General features: G+C 38.6%; 1 protein-coding gene across 1 annotated transcript in view; it reads right to left on the bottom strand.

Moving 5' to 3' along the window:
• Positions 1-24,948, bottom strand: part of LOC100344458 (cytosolic beta-glucosidase) — a 123,515-nt gene that overhangs the window by 80,950 nt on the left and 17,617 nt on the right. Inside the window, exon 2 of the mRNA XM_002709257.6 lies at positions 146-373. Within this exon, the coding sequence (XP_002709303.2) occupies positions 146-373 (228 nt within the window). The remainder of the gene's footprint in view (positions 1-145; positions 374-24,948) is intronic.

The raw sequence follows: 24,948 nt of genomic DNA, 5'->3' as shown, positions 1-24,948 counted from the left end.
TTTCAAAAAAATCCATCCTATAATCACTCTAAAAACTTGCAATTTCAAAGCTACACTGCAGAATAGCATCCTGGATTAATTATGCCAGACTGCAGCAATAACCTTGAATTAAAGCTGCAACCTTCTATTTTTAAGAAATACTTGCCTTTCTGGTTGATGAAACCTGTCGTCCCATCAGGTAACAGACGTGACCAGGAAAGAGAGAAGCGGTAATGAGTCAGTCCAAGCTGTTTGATACATTTCAAATCTTCCTCCCACAGAGTGTAGCTGCTACAAGCTACATCGCCAGTCTGGTTCTTGAAAACTCTCTCTCCTCCTTGATGGGTGAATGTGTCCCAGGCACAAGGGCCTTTTTCATCTGCATCCCAGCCCCCTGAGAAAACAGAGAAAAGGAAATGGCTACACTCTTGACATCAAGAGGCATATGTGGAATGTAAATATTTGTCACCAAAAGATCATACCTCATGAACCTCAATGTGCCATATTTATAACTTTAAAATGTGCTTTTCAAATAAGATGCATGTACAGGTTATGTGTGCTTAGCTGTCCTTGATCCCTAAAGCTGACTAGTGGCAAATGAAAATTATGGCATAGTGCAGCAGCATAGTAGGTTTTCATGGTTCAGTATCTGAAGACCTCCCAGCACGTAAACAGAGGCAGGCCCTAGCTTGTGTAAGTCTGAGTCTAGTACACCCTGTCCCCATGGCCATGACTAACAACAAGCCTTGTGCTTATGTGTGACAGGGATTTGATACTTTTAATGGAACAAAGACATAAGCCTCAGTGATTCTAGCTCATTGTCCAAAAGATGGATAAACACGGGAATGCATTCCTTGCCCTTGAATCTCAATTGGGTCTTACACCCTATTGTCTTCATACCCCACCCTCCATGGCCACCTGAGAGACCAGTTGCTGGAACATCTGACAGACCAGTTCCAGGAATTCCCTCCCCTTAGCCTGCTGCCCCCTACCTTCACCCCCATTCCTAGCCCTCCTCAGATATAAAAAGGCCAGGTCCCCAGGGGCCACCTGTTCCATCGTGTCCATGCTGGCAGTTGATTGCCCACCTCTGCAAATTTATTTCTTTGAATAAATTCTGTCTGGCTGCAAATTTGTACACTACCTCCTCTCTATTCTGCACCTCTTTTCCTAACAATTTTAACCTTAGCTAAACCTTATTTTCCTGTTACTCCACAACAAAGACTTTGGTGGTCCAGTTAATTAATTGTGGAGAGAGGCTGGTATTCACCATTTTTTAAAATTTTTATTTACTTATTTGGAAGTCAGAGTTACATAGAGAGAGGAGAAGCAGGGGGGTGAGGCAGTCCCCCATCCAAAGGCTCACTACCCAATTGGCCGCAACAGCCAGAGCTGCACCAATTTGAAGCCAGGAGCCAGGAGCTTCTTCCAGGTCTCACACGTGGGTGCAAGGGCCCAAGGACTTGGGCCATCTTCTTACTCCTCTCTCAGGCCATACCAGAGAGCTGAATCAGAAGTGGAGCATCCAGGACTAGAACCAGAGCCCATATGGGATGCTGGAGCTTCAGGCCAGGGCGTTAACCCACTGCTACACAGTGCCGGCCCCTTCACCATTGTTGAAATGACATTCGTATCAAAATTCATTCATTCATACCTTCATTAATTCAACAAATGTTATGCTACAGCAGAATAGATAAAGTCAATTACAGGAAGTTCTTTGAGGCCATCCTTGAGTGACTACTATTCCAGTTTCCTGCCTGGTACTCAGAAGATTAGGTAAATCTCTGGTCCAACAAAAGAACAGCATGGGTCATAGGAAGAGATAGGAGGGCGTCCTAGGAGACAGAAGCTGCCCAAGGAGGAACTCTGACAAGAAAAAAAAAATAACTATTGATATCAAGGTCATGTATCAAACATCTATACAAACAAGCCATGCATATTGAAATGTATCCTGGAACCACGTGGCTGCATGGAGGCAAGTTGTCTTACACACTCCAATGACTAGCAAGTAATGTCTACATACGGGGTTTAGAGGAACAGGGGCAAAAGAATATGGATATTTAATCTTAGAAATACATATAAATATAGGCTGGCATTGTGGCATAACAGGCTAAGCTGCCGCCTGCAACACCAGCATCCCACATGTGTGCCAGTTAGAGTCCTAGCCGTTCCACTGCCTATCAAGCTCCCTGCTGAAGGCCTGGGAAAGCAGCGGAAGATGGCCCAACTGCTTTGGCCTCTGCTACCCACATGGGAGACCCAGAAGAATATCTGGGCTCTTGGTCCAGCCCTGGGCACTGAGGCCATTTGGGGAGTGAGCCAGCAGACGGAAGATAACTCTCGCTCTCTCTCTGTGCCTTCTCTCTCTGTGTAACCCTGGCTTTCAGATAAATAAAATAAAACTTTTAAAAAAGAAATAGAAATAAATAATAAAATATAACTTTTCAAATATGATACTAGTTTTTAATAATTGATTTGATAAATGAAGAAGCTTAATCTCAGAGAGTTTAAGCAGTCATATGCCAGCAAATATTTAATTTGCTATTTGAAGGGATCTTCAAAAAGTTTATGGAAAATGTGTAATACAAAGAAACTATGCATCAGAATGTTTTTGAATCAAAATAAACTTATATTTTAATTCCATTTTCCATAAGCCTTTAAGTCCTCTCATGTGTAAAAATGTGTATTTATTATAAATTTTAATGATGTAAAGGAATATAATGCACAAGTTATCAATAATAAAATATGCAACACTCTTCACTGCCAATTCTATGTAACCAACTGATTCTCACAGATGGTCTTCATGATGTTTTCCAAACTGTTTTATCAGCAACTGACCTACAACTACAATCTAACAAATGTGTGTATTTCTTATATGACTGTCAGCTGTTATTCTTATTTAAATCAACAGGCAAAATGAAAGGAAAACAAAGATATACCAAAACTTTACTTTGCTGAATTGGGAAACAGCTTTTAAATATTACAAAAATGTTTCCGCAGTCTTTGTGCATCTGTAGCAACTAAAGATATGACATAATTTTATGTCGTACTAACATTTCTTCTATCACTTTCCTAGCTCTAGACAAGCAACAAAACAATAAATTAAATTATAACTGATGCCTGTGATGTCAGTATTCCAATTGAAGCTCTGGGTCAAGTATTAGCAGCCCCATTTCTGGTACAACTTCCTGCTAATGAACCTGGGAAGGCACAGGTGATAACCCAAATGCTTGGGCCCGGCCACCTGTGTAGGAGACTAGGATGGAGTTCTTGCTCCTGCCTTCAGCCTGGCCCACACCTGGATGTTGTGGCCATTTTGGGGTTGAAGCAGCAGATGGAAAATCTCTCTTCTCTCTCCCCTTTCTCTTCTCTCCTCTCTGTCACTTAGCTTTTAGAATAAATTAAAAAATAAATAAAAAAATAAAATCAAGCCGGCGCCACGGCTCACTAGGCTAATCCTCCGCCTTGCGGTGCCAGCACACCGGGTTCTAGTCCCGGTCAGGCCGCCGGATTCTGTCCTGGTTGCCCCTCTTCCAGGCCAGCTCTCTGCTGTGGCCTGGGAGTGCAGTGGAGGATGGCCCAAGTACTTGGACCCTGCATCCCATGGGAGACCAGGATAAGTACCTGGCTTCTGCCATCGGATCAGCATGGTGCGCTGGCCCCAGCATGCTGGCCGCGGCGGCCATTGGAGGGTGAACCAACGGCAAAGAAAGACCTTTCTCTCTCTCTCTCTCTCTGTCCACTTTGCCTGTCAAAAAAAAAAAAAAAAGAATCATGACTTGTAGCACATGCCAGTTTCTTTGGTGTAAATACCCCCTTCACATTAATTTAGGCAATAATGTAGTTCCTACCACAGAGAGCAGAGTTGGGGAAAGATGATCAGCAGAATACCCCTCCATAGTACTTCTCCCACCAGACACAAGAACTCTAAATAACTTCAGGGGCATAGATAATAGTTAGGAGTAGCAAAATAATAAGAAAGTAATTATTTTGAGTATTTGACTTCGCTTTCAATATAAACTATTTACTTATAACTTTGTATTATTAGTTTTTAACAATAGCTAATTTAAGAGTAAGCTCATAAAATTGCCAAAAACTTAACAGTAGGCCCTCATGAACCAGAACAAGCTGGCTTCTCCACACCATTGATGGTAACTTGCCTAAGGCCATGCGGTTAGCATGGAACAGTGCCAAGACTCATAGCCAGATCTGGCAGATCATAGAGTCTAAGTGCTTTCACTGAACTGTGCTGTTCTTAGGAACAATGACTCTGAGTGACTAAATGGTCAACTGATGTCCACACTACTCTGTATGTTTATTATAGGAATCGGCTCATACAATTGCAAAGGCCTGAGAGTCCCACCTGCCATCCATTAGCTGGAAAAGTAAGAAAGCAAGTAAGCTGGTGGTGTAACTCAGATCGAGTCTGAAGGCCTGAGAAACCAGGAGCAGCAATATCCAAGGGCAAAGAAGATGCAGGGCACTGCTCAAATACAGCAAGTTTGCTTCTCCTCACTCTTGATGTCTTCAGGCTCTCAATGGGTTGGCTGATGCCTACCACATTGGTGAATGTGGTCTACTTTCCTCAGACCACCAATTCAAATGCTAAACTCTGCCAGCAACACCTTCCCAGACACACCTAGAAACAATGGCTTACCAATGATCTGGGCACCCTTAAGGCCAGTTGAACTGACACGTCAGTGGAACCATTATCTACCACTTCTCATTTTTTAAAATATGTTTTTATGTTTATATTTTTTAAAATATGCTTTTTAAAATATGCTGTGGGATTTTCAACATACACAGAAGTAGAATAGTACAATGAAGCCAATACACTTGTCACTCAGCCAGAGCAGTTTTCAATATTTACCAATCTTGTTTCAGTTGAATCTATTCAAGCTTCCTCATTCAATCTGTGAACATTCCAGTGTGCATGTTTAACTGATAAAAATACCTTTATAATTGTGGTAACATATGCACACCATAAAACTTACCATATTAACCACCTGTGAGTGTTCAGTTCTGTGATGGTAAGTACTTTCACACTGTCATATAACCAACACCACCATCTATTGCCAGAATTATTTTCATCTCAAAAATCAGAACTGTAAGAATTAAGCAATGATTTCTCATCCTTCCTCCATCTAACTCGTGGCAGCCACAATTCTACCTTCTATCCTTATGAATCTGAGCACTCCATGAAATTCATATAAGCAGAATTGTACAGCATTTGTCTTTGAGGGACTCATTTAATTCATTTAGCATAACAAGTTTCATCCATGCTGCAGCATGTCTCAGAATTTCTTTTTTGTCTAAAGCTGAATGGTATGCCATTGTAGTCTATATCATATTTTGTTTGTATATTCATTCATCACAGACATTTGGTTACCCCTAGATTATTCTCAATAATGCTGCTAGTTACCTTATGTACAAATATCTCTTTAAGATCATGCTTTCAGTATTTGGGGTATATGCCCAAGAATGGAATTGCTGGATCATATGATAATTCTACTTTTAACTCTTTGAGGAACCCCCTACTGTTTTCCACAGCAGCTGCCCCACTTTTTTTCTTTCATGAGGAGGGTACAAATGTTGCTATTTTCTTACATTCATGTCAACATTTATCTTCTGGTTCTTTCTTTTGTTTTTGATAGCAGTCATCATGTTAGTTGTGTGATGTCTTATTATGGTTTTTATTTGGAAAAAAAGGAAATAAGAGTTGCTGGTGCATAGAAATAATAACTAAATAAACAAACAGTATAAGGCCTAAGAGAGGAGAAAAAAGCTATCACTAACCAAAGTACAATTGCCTATATAGAGATTACATCAAGACAAGAAGCTTCTGCACTGCCAAGGAAATACTCAACCAAGTGAAGTGGCAACTGACAGAATGGGAGAAAATATGTGCAAATTATGAAACTGATAAAGGGTCAATATCAGAATCTATAAAGAGGTAAAGAAACTCAACAAAAATAAAACAAAAAATCCAGTTAAGAAATGGACAAAGGACTTGAACAGGCATTTTTCAAAGGATGAAATCTAAATGACCAACAGATACATGAAAAAATATTCAGGATCAATAGCCAACAGGAAAATTCAAATCAAAACCAGAGTGAGATTTTACCTTACCCCAGTTGGAATGGCTCTCATACAGAAATCAAAAAACAATAAATGCTGGCAAGGATGTGGAGAAGAAAAGTTCCTTAATCCACTGTTGGTGGGAATACAAACTAGTACAGCCATGATGAAAGATAGTATGGAGATTCCTTAGAAGTCTAAAAATAGATCTACCATATGACTTGGCCATTGGACTCCTGGGAATTTACCCAAAGGAAATGAAATCATCATATCAGTTATTTGTACCCCCATGTTTATTGCAGCTCAATTCACAATAGCTAATATATAGAATCAATGCACATGCTCATCAACCAATGACTGAATAAAAAAAATTATGGTATATATATATATATATTATATATATATATATATATATATTACAGAATATTACTCACCCATTAAAAAGAATGGAATCCTGTCTTTTGCAAAAAAAAAAAAAAAAAGGATATAACTAGGAACCATTATACCCAGTGAAAAAAGCTAGTCCCAAAAAGACAAACACCATAGGTTTTCCTTGATCTATGGTAATTAATACAGTGCAAGAAACATAATGTATATTTGCAAAATTGAACTTTCAAGAATTTGCTATTATTTACAGTTCTTATATCTACTGTTGTTGAATGGGTTTTTTTCTTACTTGTTACTGAATTCTTCACTTAGTGGAATATTAATCTTACAATTATAAAATAAACTGAAAGTATGTCATTGTAAAAATTAAAAGAAATAAGAAAAGAAGGAAGAGGCAGGGTGGGAGCATTAGCAGGAGGAACAGTAGGTTGGAAAGTTTCACTATGCCCCTACGTCTTTAGGTATGAAATACATGAAATTTATCCAACTTACGTAAATAAATAAATTGCTAAAAACATCATTACCTAAGTACAAATTACAAAACTGTCAATAAGTATAATTTATATAATTGAATAATTGTTTGTTACAAGTGAATATTAAAAACCATGCATTCTCCAGACAGTAATAATTATAAAATCAACATTACTATAGCAACAGAAAAATGCCTGAAAGTACATAATGAAATATATGAACTTTTATAGGAAAATATAAAATTTAATTGATAAATACATTTTTAAAAATGGTGTCATATTATGCAGTAGATAGATATTTATTAATGTTATCTTCACTGACTATGTCTTACATAATACTATTCCCTTCTTTGCTCATTTTGTAATCTACCTTAGGTGAATATAAATATATCCATCCCTGCTTTCTTTAAAAAAATCTCATGATTCAAAATACCAAAGACATTCTTCTCAGACCTGGTAAACATGATGCTGAAATTCATATGGAGACACAGGAGACCTTGAATAGCTAAAGCAATCTTGTATAACAAAAACAAAGCCAGAGGCATCACAATACCACATTTCAGGACATACTACAGGGCAGTTGTTATCAAAACAGCATGGTACTGGTACAGAAACAGATGGATAGACCAATGGAACAGAATAGAAACACCAGAAATCAATTCAAACATCTACAGCCAACTTATATTTGATCAAGGATCCAAAACCAATCCCTGGAGTAAGGACAGTCTATTCAATAAATGGTGCTGGGAAAACTGGATTTCCACATGCAGAAGCATGAAGCAAGACCCCTACCTTTCATCTTACACAAAAATCCACTCAACATGGATTAAAGACTTAAATCTACGACCCAACACAATCACGTTATTAGAGAACATTGGAGAAACCCTTCAAGATATTGGCACAGGCAAAGAGTTTCTGGAAAAGACCCCAGAAGCACAGGCAGTCAAAGCCAAAATTAACATTTGGGATTGCATCAGATTGAGAAGTTTCTGTACTGCAAAACAAACAGTCAGCAGAGTGAAGAGGCAACCAACAGAATGGGAAAAAATATTTGCAAACTATGCAACAGATAAAGGGTTAATAGCCAGAATGTACAAAGAAATCAAGAAACTCCACAACATCAACACAAACAACCCACTTAAGAGATGGGCCAAGGACCTCAATAGACATTTTTCAAAAGAGGAAATCCAAATGGCCAACAGAAACATGAAAAAATGTTCAAGATCACTAGCAATCAGGGAAATGCAAATCAAAACCACAATGAGGTTTCACCTCACCCCGGTTAGAATGGCTCACATTCAGAAATCTACCAACAACAGATGCTGGTGAGGATGTGGGGAAAAAGGGACACTAACCCACTGTTGGTGGGTATGCAAATTGGTTAAGCCACTATGGAAGTCAGTCTGGAGATTCCTCAGAAACCTGAAGATAACCCTACCATTCAACCCAGCCATCCCACTCCTTGGAATTTACCCAAAGGAAATGAAGTTGGCAAACAAACAAGTTGTCTGCACATTAATGTTTATTGCAGCTCAATTCACAATAGCTAAGACCTGGAACCAACCCAAATGCCCATCAACACTAGACTGGATAAAGAAATTATGGGACATGTACTCTATAGAATACTATACAGCAGTCAAAAACAATGAAATCCAGTCATTTGCAACAAGATGGAGGAATCTGGAAAACATCATGCTGAGTGAAATAAGCCAGTCTTAAAGGGACAAATATCATATGTTCTCCCTGATCGGCGACAACTAACTGAGCACCAAAGGGGAAACCTGTTGAAGTGAAATGGACACTATGAGAAACAGTGACTTGATCAGCTCTTGTGCTGACTGTTGATGTACAATGTAATACTTTATCCACTTTAGTATTTTCTCTTTGTTTTGTTCTGGTACTATTGGTTGAACTCTGTGATTAACACACAATTATTCTTAGGTGTTTAAATTTAACTGAAAAGTGATCCCTGTTAAATATAAGAGTGGGAATAAGATAGGGAGGAGATGTACAATGTGGGACATGCTCAATCAGACTTGCCCCAAATGGTGGAGTTAGAATCATGCCAGGGGATTCCAATACAATCCCATCAAGGTGGCATGTACCAATGCCATCTCACTAGTCTAAGTGATCAATTTCAGTTCACAATTGATCACACTGATAGGTCTAAGAGTCAAAGGGAGCACACAAACAAGTCTAGTGTTTGCTAATACTAACTGATAGAATCAAAAAGGGAGAGAATGATCCATCATGGGAAGCGGGATACAGCAGACTCATAGAATGGCAGATGTCCTAAATAGCACTCTGGCCTCAGAATCAGCCCTTAAGGCATTCGGATATGGCTGAAGAGCCCATGACAGTATTTTAGGCATGGAAAGCCAAGACACTTCATCAAAAAAAAAAAAGACAACCTAAATGGAAGATCTTTGCGAGTGAGATCCCAATGGAAAGAACGGGGCCATCAAAGAAGGAGGTACCTTTCTCTAAAGGGAGGAGAGAACTTCCACTTTGACTATGACCCTGTCAGAATAAGATCGAAGTTGGCGAACTCAAAAGGCTTCCATAGCCTTGGCAACTCATGACTAGAGCCTAGGGATATAACTGACGCCATAAACAAGAGTGTCAAATTGTTAAGTCAACAACAGGAATCACTGTGTACTTACTTCTCACTGGGATCTGTCCTTAGTGTGTTGTCCAATGTGAAGTAATGTTATAACTAGTATTGAACAGTATTTTACACTTTGTGTTTCTGTGTGGGTGCAAACTGATGAAATCTTTACTTAATATATACTGAATTGATCTTCTGTATATAAAGATAATTGAAAATGAATCTTAAAAAAAAAGAAAATGAATCTTGATGTGAATGGAATGGGAGAGGGAGTGGGAGATGGGAGGGATTTGAGTGGGAGGGAAATTATGGGGGGCCATTGTAATCCATTAACTGTACTTTGAAAATTTATATTTACTAAATAAAAAATTTAAAAAATGAATTTCAAGTCTGTATAGGCATAAGGATAACCACTTTATGTCTTCCTTGGAGAGTCTAATATAAAATTTAGAATATATTTTGATGAAAATGCAAAAAAAATCTCATGATTAATGGGGAATTGAGTTTAGTAAATCGAATGGATTTGCCTCTAGTGAGGAATAATAGCTCTAGGCTCTGGTCCTGCCTAGCAAAATTTAAAAAGAAAACTAAATGCATCAAACTCTTTCTATGCAACTCATCAACTTTCCAGAACAAAGTTCAAGAACACTTTTAGGAATACAAAAGTATTCCATTCCAAAAAGGTAAAATTAACAATTTCACATCTGATTAAAATTTTCCAGATGTTCAAATAAGTAGCAAAATACAATTCAAAAATATCAAATAATTGAAATCAGCCCCAAAATGACCTAGGTATTAGCATTAGAAATCCACTTTTAAGCACTTTTTATACCTGTATTCTCTATGTTCAATAAGCTGGAGGAAAGATCGAATATCTTAGGAAAACATGGAAGATATTACAAAAACTAATTTGAACATGTACAGATAAATACTAGAATACCTAACATGAGTAATACACTAAATGGGGTTAATTGCAAGTTAAATATTGTAGAGGGAAAAACTGGGGTGCTTGAAGAGATAGCACTAGAAACTCACCAAAATGAAACATGGGGTAAAAGAAATTAGCTCTGAGACAACTTCTTCAGTCAGACAAATAGACATATAATCAGAATTCCAAAGTGAGAAATAAAGGGCCAAAAAATTAATCACATTTAAATTTTTGAGTTACTATTTTTTAAAACTGTAAACTCTTCTATCCAAGATCAATGAATCCCAAACATGCAAGATACTTGAAGAAAACTGTGAAAGCACCTCATAATTAAAGCCAGTGATGAAGAGAAGTATTTTGAAAGCTATCAGAGGAAAAACACATACTCGTATAAAGCATAGTTAAACAATAATACGAACACAGAAATGCTGCAATTAAGAAGACAATACAGTAACATCCTTAAACTAAAGAAAAGAAAAATCTATCAACTGTAATTCTATACCCTGTAAAATTATCATCTAAAAGTTAAGAGTAAATACTTTTTACACACAAAAGATGAAAGACTTTATCACCAGCAAGCCCTCACTACAAGGAACTAAAAGCACATTCTGTATGCAGAAGGAAATGGATACGAGATGCAATGCCTCATATAGCTCTGCACAAAAGGATGAAGAGAAGCAGAAATGGTAACTTGATGGGAGAAATATGATTTTTCTTATTATTAAAATACCTTTAATAGGTGACCTATTGTTTAAATAAAATAATGGAAATGTGGAGTAGGTGTTATACCACATGTAGCTTTAAAGTGGATGACAAAAAAAGTGTAAGACAACGCTAGCATAAAGTCTGGGAGGGTGAAATGCAAGCTTACTGTTTTACGACTCTTAGATTATACATGAAGTGAGATGCTATCACTTGACAGTGACAGGCTAGAAGAAATATACTAAAAATTTGAAAGGAAAAGAAACACAGAAATAATAAAAATGAAACGTAATATCTAATAAGCCACCAAATAATAGGCAATCTAATCACTAAAAAGTTTATCTGAAACAGCAAAGAGGAAAAAGAACAATATATAGATGGGACAAGTAGAAAACAAATAGCAAGTTGTAGATTTAAACCTAACAATACTGATAATATTAAATGTAAATGAGTCAGTTAAGAGATCATCAGACTGGATAAAAATGAAAGACTCTGCAAGAAACTCACCATAAATAGAAATTCACAAAAAGATTAGAAATTATAGTTTGAAAAGATTTACCAGGTTATCAATCATTAATCAACTCTGGAGTAACTATATTAATATCAATGTATATTTCAGGGCAAGAATATCATCTAAAGAAATTCATTTTTTAATATAGAGGTATCAATGTATCAGGAGGATATAACAATTTTAAATGTCTGTACTTAATAACCGTTTTGAAATACAAAATTCAAAACTGATAAATTGTATGAAATTCATAAATATACAATTATATTTGGATTTTCCATTAAAAAGACCAATTAGAATTTAGAAAAATATACAAAGATATGAACAATTCCATCACAAAAGGGTAGTAAATGCTTTTTAAAAGTAAGAGATCATTAAAAATTTGAGAAATGCAAATCCACATGAGATGCCATTCTACACCCATAGACTTGGCACAAATTTAAAAGCTGGGCAACATCAAGCATTGGAGAAATGGTTGCTCAGCAGGAATACAGACATAGCACTGGCTAGAGAGCAGTGTGGAAACACAGTCATACTGAAGAAACAGAATATACTGAACACCAGTGGTTCACATACCACTATATGCCCTGTTTCTACAGATGTGGATCAGGAGACATAGGTAGCCATAACTGAAAGAGTGTAAAAGAAGAAGGAAGAAAAGGAAAGAAAAAGAAAACCACTGGAAACAACAAAACCTCTTTTATTCAGAGCATAAACAAACTACAGAATATTCACACAAGTACGGACTATGCAGGAGTAGGAATGAATAAAGCACATCAACACAGATCAATATGCTTAAATCTCTCAAATATATTACAGAGAAGGTAAATCAAGTTGCAAAAAACATACATGATATATGTCCATTTATATAATTCTAAAATATATAAAACTAAGAAATAATTCAGCCATATTTTCTCATGTGGCAAAATCACAAAGAAAAACAAGGAATTGTTGAGTGAAAAACTTATTTTAGTGGATTCTCCTGGGCGGAGGAGTAGGAAGACAATCTAACAAAAACTGATTTTAAAATGCATCCTATTATTCATAGTAAAGGCTCTTTATTGAGCATTAACTGCCAGTCAATCATATCCCAACAGCTTGCTACAACAACCATATTTTTTCATAACAACCCTTAGAAGATGTACTTCTGTTATTCCAAAAAAGAATAAAAGAAAAGTAAGGCATGTGAAGATGGAGTAACTGTTCCAAGATCACATAGCTGATAACTTTGAATATCAAAACATGATACACCATTCAAGGTTCAATGCAATGAGTATTAAAAATATCTACACAAAACATGGCCAGTTGTTGTTTTCCTTCTCAATGGCTTACTGCTGATTCTACAGTGTACATATAGACAGCACTTCAAAAAATAAGAAGCCCATGAGAGTATTTCAGACAGGGAAAGTCAAGACACTCTGGCAAAAAAAAAAAAAAACTAAATGAAAGATCTCTGCGAGTGAGATCCCAGCGGAAAGAGGTACCTTTCTCTGAAGGGAGGAGAGAACTTCCAATTTGACTATGGCCTTGCCTAAATAAGATTAGAGTTGGCGAACTCAAAAGGCTTCCATAGCCTTGGCAACTCATGACAAGAGCCTAGGATGATTACTGACACCATAAACAAGAGTGTCAATTGTTAAATCAACAACAGGAGTCACTGTGCACTTACTCCCCATGTAGGGTCTCTGTCCTTAATGTGTTGTACAATGTGAATTAACGCTATAACTAGTACTCAAACAGTACTTTACATTTTGTGTTTGTGTGAGTGCAAACTGTTGAAATCTTTACTTTATATTAAATTGATCTTCTGTATATAAAGATAATTGAAAATGAACCTTGATGTGAATGGAATGAGAGAGGGAGCAGGAGATGGGAGAGTTGCGGGTGGGAGGGAGGTTATGGGGGGGAAAAGCCACTGTAATACAAAAGCTGTACTTTGGAAATTTATATTTATTAAATGTTTTAAAAAAAATCTACACAAAACATGGCCAGTTGTTGCTTTCTTGTTTTCCTTCTCAGTTGCCTACTGTTGATTCTACAGTATACATACAGACAACACTTTAAAAAATAAGAATATTCCATATGTGTCTCTAATTAAGCATCAGTGGCCTGTCTTGTATGACTTGGTCTGTGGGGCTCTTGGTTTCCTAATTTTACAGGTATCATGGCAAATGACACCACATCACTTTCACTATTATCATGGCAATGCCCTTTGGAAGGTCCTCATTCCTCTGCACAAAGGAAATCACATTCAAGTAAAAAATAAATAAATACAGGGGAGGTATATGTATGCGCCTACCTGCTTATTTTCCCATTAAAAGGCAAATGATGATACAACCACATCACCTTCACTCCACCACACTCACAACAACCTCTAATCACTGCATAGATTACCCCTATGGAGGTACCTCAAAACTTCATGGAAAATGGTTTAAAAGGTCCGTTTATGTTGATGCAAGAAAATTTTAAATTCACACATAATTTTTCTAGCATCCGTTTTCATGAAATTTTTGAAAACCCTGTAGTCATGAATTTCAAATATTTTTCCACTAAAATAAATTTCCCTATTTTCATTTTCCAAGAACTTCTTGAAAACTTTTGGAGTGCTAGACATTTTTGTTTTGTTTTTTTGTTTTTTTGTTTTTTTGTTTTTTTGTTTTTTTTTTTTTTGGACAGGCAGAGTGGACAGCGAGAGAGAGAGAGACAGAGAGAAAGGTCTTCCTTTTGCCTTTGGTTCACCCTCCAATGGCCACCGCGACCGGCGCATCGCGCTGATCCGATGGCAGGAGCCAGGTGCTCCTCCTGGTCTCCCATGGGGTGCAGGGCCCAAGCACTTGGGCCATCCTCCACTGCACTCCCTAGCCACAGCAGAGAGCTGGCCTGGAAGAGGGGCAATCGGGACAGAATCCGGCGCCCCGACCAGGACTAGAACCCGGGGTGCTGGCGCCGCTAGGCGGAGGATTAGCCTATTGAGCCGCGGTGCCGGCCAACTAGTCATTTTTTAAAGTACATCTTTGACCTTTTTCACTTTGAGTTCTGCTGAGGCAGGGTCCATGTTGTCCTGACTTATCTGTGTCTCTTCAATAGCCAGAATGATGCATAGAAATAGTATATGCCCAGGAAAATGCTTTCTGCATGGTGTATTTGACATAAAATAGAAATGTTGATGTTTACTGCCTCACTGCTTTGTTGAGACAGGCAGAAATTATCATCCAGCTTGAAAGTTATTGCAAAGTCTTTATCTGAAAGATAAAATGTGGCTAAAAGTCCAACTAACTGCCAACCTAATTTATGAGCTTGTGTGCTTTCAGAAGAAATTGCTTGTTTATTTTTACAGCTGAAGCTCATTAAGTATATTAGACATAACTGCTCTGTGGAAAAGTTTGAGATTGCAATGGGCTAAGATCCCTTGAGCTGAAAGCAGCATGCTGTGCCCTATGCTAATCCACCAATGACTGTGGTTGCAGAGTCACAAGCAAACTCAGCATACACGTGGAACCACATCTCACTATCATGTCACAGTAACATGGAAGATTCTAGACAGGATGTCTCCAAAAGAAGAAGAGGAAGAAAGAAATGAGGAAGTGTCTGATGTATTTGAATTTATTGAGAGGCAATTTACATTTCTGGCAGATAGTGTAGGAATGAATTCATGAAAGATCCCCAAAAAGAAAGCCAACAACAACAGCAAAGAGAGTTATTAATTCCCAAGAGAAACAAAAACTACACCAAAAAATGGAATCATAGCACATTTGAGGCTCAATTTAGAAGAATATTTACATTAAAATGATATAAAAACTGAGTAACAACTTAAACAAAATTTGTTCCATAACAAAACTAGGAAATTGGAGATGAGGAAGTTTGCTTTGTGAGTATCATGGGATAAATGGGTTCAAAAAACTCATCTTACCTAATAGAAAGGAAGTCCGTATGTCAAATGTTTAACTAGAAAATCAAATAATAGCCATTAATGCATGTCACTTAGCAACATAGAAATAACTGTAAGAAAAAGAGAGTGAAAAGATTCAAAAGTTTTGACCTAGAGGAACATGAGTAAGTTGAAAGAAGTGATATAAAGGACTTTCATTTTTTACTGGGCAGAATAACTTACAGTATACTATTTCAGTTGTTAAATGATGAATATACTCCACAAAGATAGCACTAAAAATTAAGTTAGAAAAATAAAGATAACCATCAAAGGAGAGAAATCTTAGACTTAGATGCCAAGTGAGTGAGCACTGATTTGCAGTTCCATCAGGATGAGATCCCTAGGAGGCACGGAGAAACATGCAAGTGTGTTCCTGGTTGTCCTAGTTCCTGGGATGATGTGGGTGTTGAGCAGCAGTACCAACAGCAAGAGCTGCGAAGAGCAGAGTAGCCAATGAAAACAGGAGAGTGCCATGCCTCCACTGGGAAACACTGCACTAGATGGGCCAAAGGAAGAAAAAGCAGAAAACAGAGGGAGAAAAAAACTGAAGTGAATTATAACATTGAATAATAGGGTGGAGAAAGTTGAGACATATCAGTAATAAAAGTTATATATCATCAAATAATCCTGTTTGAACAAAAGTGAAGGTTGAGGAAAAATATTTACCATACAAGTACTAACAAAAATAAAGCAGACCTAGCAATACTGATAGTGTTTCAAAATGAATAGAAAATAAAAGCATCAAATGGAACAAATAGTAATATTTCCATATTCCTCAAATTCATAGTCCACCAAAATTATGCTACAATCATGAAATTTTATGCATCTAACAATGGAGGTTAAATATAAAACACTCATATAAGTATAGGGACATATTGAAAATTCTACTAACACAGTGAGAGATTCTCTCAGCAACAAAGAAAAAGAAAATTTGATGAGCATAGACTATAAGCATATTCTCTATGGTAAATATACATATGTCTATATATGTAGACAAATATACAATTCACAATTCACAATCACATAAGAAAGAACAAGAGGCAGACATTTTTACTCAATAACAACCAAAAAATATTTTTTAAAGATTTATCTATTTATTTGGAAGTCTGAGATGCACAGAGAAAGGGAGAGAAAGAGATCTTCCATCCACTGGTTCACTCCAAGATGACCACAATGGGCAGAGCTTGGTGAGGCAGAAGACAGGAACCAGGAGCTTCTTCTGCTTTCCCAGGTGCATTAGCAGGGAGCTGGATCAGAAGTGAGGCAACTTAACCACCTGCACCACAGCACTGGCCCTCAAAAAGTTATTTTCAAGCATCCTTGAAATAGTCACAACTACAAGAATTCATGTGAGATATATTGCCTGACAACTAAACATAAAAGACAAAACAAGTCAGGAAGGCAACAGAGGAGGAGGGAAGAAACCGTGGGAAGTAGTGAAAAAAGAAGCCTCTCCATTATCTCCTCCAGTCTATCCACTTGGAATTGCTTTTATTCTAACTAAATCCTAAACAGAAAATAAAAGCAGAATTATATTTAACGAAAAATGTGTCAGTAACATTAAGGAAAGCAAACACTTGAACATAAGCATCTCCAATGTAGCTGAATTCCTTAAAATAGATGTTTCTAAATTGAAGCATCTAATGTGAAATTCTTTAGAAATCTCTGCACAGAAAATAGTTGTTTCCGCTGGACCATTGCATCCGTGCAGCAACAGCAACCATCAACCCAGCAGCACAAGGATCTTCACTTCAGGAGTGGCCCCAGACAATCGACTTTCTCTCAAGACCTCTCGGCTAAGAAATAAAGTTGTCCAGTTCTCCTGAGACCTGCACCTCCAGTCTTGAGAGGTAAATCACGTTTCCAGGCTGAAAGACTCAAGCCCAGTCAAGGTTGCTTTTGTGTCACTGTGGAACTTCACAGATGCACAGAGCTCAATTCCGTTTTGTCACTAAGCTTATTTCTTCCAGGTTCAGGTGAACATCTGTGAAATTAGACAATTCTACATAGCTCCTTCCTGAAACACAGCCGTCCAAACTCTTCTCCCACATTGGGGAAGCCATCCCTTGATGGATTATCTATTCATTTAAGACCTGACTTTTCCCTTCAAGCTGCCCAGGACACACACATACACACACACACACACACACACACACACCCCACCTCTTCTATACACAGAGTTAGATGCAAAATGTGTTGAGAAATTTCTTCTTTTAAAAAATCTGTCAGCAAAATTGATCAAGTTGACATAAATATGTATTGCATTCTGAGATTATTTAAGTAACTAGTAGCCTGGAAGAGTCAAAAAGACCCAATGACTGAATAACTTTGCCCATTCTTTCTTTTATTTTCATTCCTTCACTCCTTGGTAAACCTCTACATAACAGTTTTTAAATGGGGTATGAAACTGAGATTTTGAAAATTGGATTGAAATTAAATAAAAACAACACTAAAGTGACTAATTCTAAGAAACACTAAATAATGTGGAAGTACATATATATATAACTTACTACTCATATACTAATATATACAGTATATTAATATATACTACTAATATGATACATGTAGTAGATGACAAAATGCAACATCAACAACAGCAACAAGATAAAAATAGAGTTTTGGGTGCAGACCAAATCATACTCAAATCATCATCCCAAGACCAAGGTCACAACCCCTCACTCTCATCCCCATCAAGGGTGTCAGTATGCCAGCGGAGTGGGGATTAATGAGAATTTTCCAGACACACTCTCCTTGAAGGAGAGAACTGGCTGTGTGGTTTGAGTCCCCCATGCCTCGAAGAAGCTGGAAGATGATTACCCACCTGGAAGACACTTGTTGCAGACAGCATTCTCTGATTTCAAAATTCACATACTGCAGCCCTACCCCCCAGTTCTTGGAATGCGACTACATTCACATAAGGTACTTCTGAAGAAGTAATTAAGCTAAACAGGGGCTTTTGGAATGAGGCTGTAAAAGAATAAGATAGGTGTCCGTACAAGTAGAGGAAGAGATACCAGAGATGCCTGCAAAGACAAAAGAGTATCTAAGGACAGTGAGAAGGCAGCCGTTGGCAAGCCACACAGTGAGGCCTCAGGAGAAAACAAAGCTGCCAACACCTCAAGCTTGGACTTCCAGCCTCCAGGAAGGTGAGAAAATAAGCTGCAGTTGCCAGTCTGTGGTCCCGTCCCCCGGCAGCCCAGCAGTCTAACACAGCACTCATGTGAGCAACTCAGAGGTATGATGTGTCCCCTGCAGCCAAAGGGATATGAGAAATCAGGGTCTTGTCTTCTACTAAGTGAATCTAGAACCCAAGAGAAAAAGAAGAGGAAAGAAGCAAAGGAAAAGAAAGGGGAAAAAAGCCAAACAAAGCTATAGCTGGGTGAGAAAACCAACCCCCCAACCCCCCATTCCCCCACCCCCAACCCCCCCACCAGACACTGAAAAAATGACACACTTGTGTTTCCCATGGACACAAGAGGGCAGAGGTGCGGGAGCAGGTGTGGTGCTGTTATAGCACCTGGCCAAGGATGTTTAGGGCAGGTGGATTTTGTATTAGCTTTCTGGGGATGCTGTAACAAATTACAACAAACTCCATAGCTTAAAACAGAAATTTATTCTCAGACGGTCCTACCATCCAAAGGTCCTTAATCAAGGTGTTGGGAGGGTTGGTTCTTTTGTAAGAATTCATTTCAGGCCTCTCTCCTAGCTGCTGTTGGCTGCCAGCAATTCTTAACGTCCCTTCTCTTGTAGATCCATCACTCTGTTCCCTGACTCCATAGTCACCTGTCCTTCCCCTTTGTGTCTTCACCTTCTGTGTCTGTTACAAGGACATTTATCGTGGGATTTAGGGCCCAACCTAAATCGAGGATGATTTCATTTCAAAATCCTTAACTTACTTTAATCTGTAAAAATCCTATTTCCAAATAAGGTCACATTCACACGTATTAGGGGTTAGGACTCAGAGCCATTGTTCAGCCCCCTGTAGACTTTACCAGACTGAAGGTAAATGTCTGGATTCCTGGGGACAGTGGAAGTGATGAGCTGCAGGACACAGCATCACCTGCAGCTGAGACACTAGGATCCTCCCAAGCCAAGGGGCACAAAAGATGGCCAGCAGAAAAAGAACCTGCCAAAATCAGAGTGTGAAGCTCCTCAAAGAATTTGCTGTTGCTGTTACTTTGACGTCAACAGGTCTGAAGCCATGATCAACACCAGAATAAAGAAGCAGGGAAAGAAAGATGGCCTCAGCCTCCTACAGTAGAGCCAAGGAAAATTTAACCCTAAAGCCGATTTCAAATTTTAACTATCTCATGGTTTGATTTTCTAAATACCAAAATGAGACTGTTTTGCAACCTGAAGTGCCCATATGTATCAGCCAGGGTCCCAGCAGGAAGCAGATGGCACTCAAACTCGGGTAATTTAGGAGAGTTTCATAAAAAGACTACTTAAAGCAGTGTGAGCAGGGTTTGGGTAAAGCAACAAAGGATGGTGGTACTTCAGGGTTTGCAGCAGCGGGAAGCAATTACTGCACATGAAGGGCCCAGGGACAGAACTGGTTTCCAAAACCCACAGGGAGTAGCAGTTCGCTGAGGACCACTTGGCAGGAGAGCAGGCCTTTAGCAGAGGGATGTGGGCAATCCCCTGGCCACACAGCAGGAAGGAAACTGGGAGAGTAACTGGTGTCTCCCTCCTCCCACTCTACCCTCGCAGCTCTTGCTAATGCTTTCCCCCTTGATCAAGGCCAAGAGAAGATAAAGGACAAGAGAATCCATTGATGCCATTCCCACAGGTTGGCTTCCCAGGGCCCAGGACAGGTAAAAGGAGAGAATGCATCTGGGCAAGCAAATAGAAAATATTCAGTGCACAACAGGACTTGAGGCTGCCAGTAAAATAGATCCCTCTGCTGTTTTCTTCTAAATGGGGAGAAAGGAGCTACCATGGGCAACAACATCAAAGTTGTCTCCATGAGAGTTCCCTGAGACCCCTACTTGTCGTATGCACAGGTGTTATCTATAAAAGAATGGGATTATAATTTAACTTCTGATGTGGCAATTCAGGGAGGTAATAAACCCTTATTGGAGGAAGCAGGGGGAGGAGAAACTTCAACCGTGCTTCTGGGACTTGACCCACTGGAATCCAACCCTGCACTTGCCATGATTATTTTCTACAGAGCCTAATCTCTTCAGCCACAAAGTCTTCTCACACTCCCTCTTCTCTTGCTTCAGTCTTACCTGCTTTTGCTTCTGCTGTTCTACTGCAATTATTCTTTCCTCTCTTAGTTAACTCCCCACGTGCAGCCATGCACGCATTGGATCATAGGATCTGGTGAAAGATGCTTTCCTCTGTCTTTATGAGAAAAAACTCCGCTCTTGCCATCATGCAAGCTTGGCATTACTCTGCTCTGGCCTTGGCTTCCATCCCCACTGTGCTCATCTGAGCCCCAACTGGAAGAAAGGAATGGTACAGCTGAAAAAAATCGTAAAACCAGCAGCTATCAAGTACTGAGCCCTGATAATGGGGTAGGCACTCTGCTGGGCACTTTATGTGCCTACACTACTGCTTTTAACACCTTCCATTTAGATATGAGGAATCTTAAGTTTCCTTAAGTCAAGAATTTGGAGAAGGCCTTAAGAGCTAGCAATTCCTGGAACTAAAATTGTAAGCTCTGTGTAACCAGAAAAGCCTTATCTTTGTAAAAGTCTTTTTAAACTTATTTACTTGAAAGGCAGACAGGGAGAGAGAAGGAAAGAGAGAGAAAACACAGAGATCTTGCATCCACTGTTTCAATAACAAATGCCTGCAACAGCCTGGGCTGACCAGGCTCAAAATCAGGAGCCCACAACTCAATCCAGGTCTCTAGCATGGGAGGCAGACACCCAATTCCTTGAGGTGCCATCACCTACTGCCTCCCAGGGTGTGCATTAGCAGGAAGCTAGAGTGACAGAGCCAGGACTTGAACCTGGAGACTCTGAAATCAGATGTGGGCATCTTATCTGCTATGTCAGATGCTCACCCCAAGGCCTATTTTAATCATTACTTTATAGTCTGTTCATTAATATTTTCTATAATTAACTTGTTTCTATGGCTTACTATCACCACGACTTTTCACCAACTTGTGTGTGCCTCCATTTCATCATCAATAAAATGAGAATAATAGCCATCTTCCTACTTAGCAGAGTTGTTGAGAACATTCATTGAATACATGGAGTTGATGCACTCAAAACCAACTCCTTGGAAAGCTGTATAATTGCAGTCATTATAAGCATCTTTTGTACCTGCTGTGCCTTCTCATGGCTGCCTCCTCTTAGGAAAAATCCCAAAGAAACACATCATCTGAGGAACCTGCACTCTCCAAGGATCACAGTACTGGTCTCCCTCTCTGGACCAGCCAATGCCCTGGCTGCAGGGGCTCTCCAGGCCTGTGACCACCAGGCCTGCTGCTGTGCCCAGTGAACTGGGCCCACATATCCCTGTGTCTCCTCAGCTGCTTCTCTTCAGTCATCCCACTGACCTCTCAGCACCTTGAAAAATGTGTCCATCCTGTCCCACTGCCTCTAGGCAGGAGGAATGGCTCTTGGACAAAATGCACCAGAAAAGCTGTCCACAAGGGCAGCGACATTTTTTCTCAGAGGCCCTTTTTTCTGTTTCCCTTAAATAATATTCTCTTATTACATAACCATGGGACAAGGGATCAAACGGCAATATTTAAAATGCAAAATGTGCCCTACATCCAAAGAAGTACCTAAGTCCTTTAACCCTTGCATTTCTAGGCTACATGGAAATTACAAAGTGCTATTGATCCATCACTTCTTAGTGGCCTCATATGAAACATGAAATACCCCCTCCCAGAGAAATCTCAACTCCTGGGAATTTTCCTGGCATGATTCCAAAAGCCAATCAACTATAGACTTTTATAAGCACTAGCTCAATTCCCACTGCTTGCTTATCAGTCAAAAACACAGATTTTCTTTGCACAATACAAATTAAACCCAAAAACTGACTTCCAGAATCTATTTCTTGAATTGGGTAGGTAGACTGATTCTAGTTGTCAGTTAAATATGAGCGTCTTATTTTAAATAATTCCATTTTGATGCATGTTTTCTAGAATGCCTATATAAATTTAGAATTCATGAAAGTGTGTTCTTGGTCCACTTTTATGTCTAAGGAAACTCACAGGCTTCTAAGGCAGCTGGATCATTCTTTTATCATTTCAACAACTATTCATGGAGCACTACAATGCTCTGGATAGGAGGCCTAACTCTGGTGGTAAAATCCTAATTCCCATTTCCCAACAAGTGAGAAGAACTGAAGAGAGACGGGTCACATCCAGATATTAGCATCCTGAAGAATTCTGAACCCACCACCTAATGAGGCCAGAATTCCAGACTTGCTGAAGCAAGAATGTGAGGTGATTTTTTTTTTTTTCTCCAATAATTAGGAAAAAATTCTACCACTCCCACACATTAATTCATCTGGGACAACTTAGCTTCTTTGAGTCTGTGTTCTCTGTAGAAAGGGAATAATTATATCCACCTTGCAAAATTTTTGCAAGAATGTATATAAAATGTCTGGCATAGTGACTGGCAAATAGCAGCTGTTAAAAGAAAAAAACAGGCAATTGTTATTGTTGTTTGTTCTATCCTTGTCAGGGTGGCAAGCTTTTCTTCAGGTGATTTCAATGTGTTCAAATATCTCATTTGACTTGTAATTTATTTAGATCTGTGCCATAAATCCAAATGCATTTACAGACAGACTATGTTTATAAGGGAACTCTGGCATACTTTTCATCTTTTGGAAACCTGCTGCCCAGAATCAATGCATGAGAGAAATTAATAGCCCAACTTGAAATATAATTGTCATATCCCATTGTCCGAGGGGACCAGAGCCATCCATTCCCCACAGATAGGTGTGTGGTGGACAGAAGGGGCCTCTTGCGATCTGCATATCCTGTTTGTTTTTGTTACCTTTGAAATAGTTAATGAGAAGAGATGGGGGAATCTCAAATGTCACAGCCCACTGTCACATTTCATGAATTCTTTTGCTGAACCCATTTGGATTAAGCAGTGACCCAATCCAAACAAATTGCTTCTGTGCCTCATCCCCAATCACCTGTTTACATTCCAAGACATCTGCATTGCATGGCCCAGGTAGATCCATTAAATCCTTGAACAGTGTTCATGGCTAATTTATTTATTACTATTTCTCTGAAGCTCAGGTTTACAAAATAAACTGATAGAAAACTATGAAAAATATTTTTAAAAAGAGAGAGAGGGGAAAAAGGTGTATAAGATATGCAGTTTAGCCTGGAAATTCTCAAAGCCACCCGGTAAATGAGAGACAATCATTTCCTGTAGGTTTTAGGTAAAGATATAATTTACCTTTGTTTGCAGGCACAAAACTCTAAGAAAACATTACTTGCTATCAATGCCTCTGACTTGAAAAAATATTTATGAGATTGAAATAGTTACCCAGAGGCAGATATTACATTTCAATGTCATAGGTCAGGCACATTGGCTAACACCCCAGATAATATTGATGTACCTTCAAAATTTAAAATAACATTTAGACCATTTATTTATTCATTCATATAGAGAGCACCCATCCTGAAGTATCTGGGACACTGAACAAGGTTTACATAAATCTGACTGTTTTTTCCTCTGGGCCATTTGGCTCAGTGTGGTAGACCATAAATATTCAATAATACTTTACAATGACAAAGCATCTTTTATGCAAACATCGCTAAGCACATTATTCACCAATATTATAATCTCCTTTTTAACCTACTGGTAAAGTCACAGAAACTAATTGACTTTCTTCAAGGTCCCAACACAAATTGTTTATTTTGTAGATCAGAGTCCAGGTGTCCTGATCCTAGTTATAACTAAAGGGAGAAACAAACAAACAAACACATTTTTAGGTGCTTAAGCGGATGACCTACACTAAATATTTCTAAATTGAATCTATTAGGCAAAATGTCTTCCTTAAAGATGTTAAATGTTGTGATGCATCCAATTGAATTTTATAACTTTTGTTCCAATTTGCCCAAGGCCAGTTACCATTTTCTGAGCCCCAAGAATGACCTATTTTAATTGAATTCTGTTACAAACACTTAAACTTTCACACTCTAATCAAATCAGGTCTCTAAATAGAAATTAAAGTTGGAGCAAAAAGAAAACTTTTCATGGAAAGGACCAATTGAAGTAACAGCAAAACCATACGACAATATCCAAGCAAAAGGAAAAATTGGGCAATTCCAGTGAGATTTGGACAAGTTTCACAGTCCGTGATACAAAAGCAATAAGAAATACCTTATTTTATTTTACCTCTTTCCCCAAATGTTAAATTATGTACATTGAATAT

Source organism: Oryctolagus cuniculus, chromosome 2, assembly GCF_051225735.1.
Source record: "Oryctolagus cuniculus isolate XC-2025 breed Fujian yellow rabbit chromosome 2, ASM5122573v1, whole genome shotgun sequence".
NCBI classification, from domain to species: domain Eukaryota; kingdom Metazoa; phylum Chordata; class Mammalia; order Lagomorpha; family Leporidae; genus Oryctolagus; species Oryctolagus cuniculus.
This window is presented reverse-complemented; position numbering and strand designations above follow the sequence as displayed.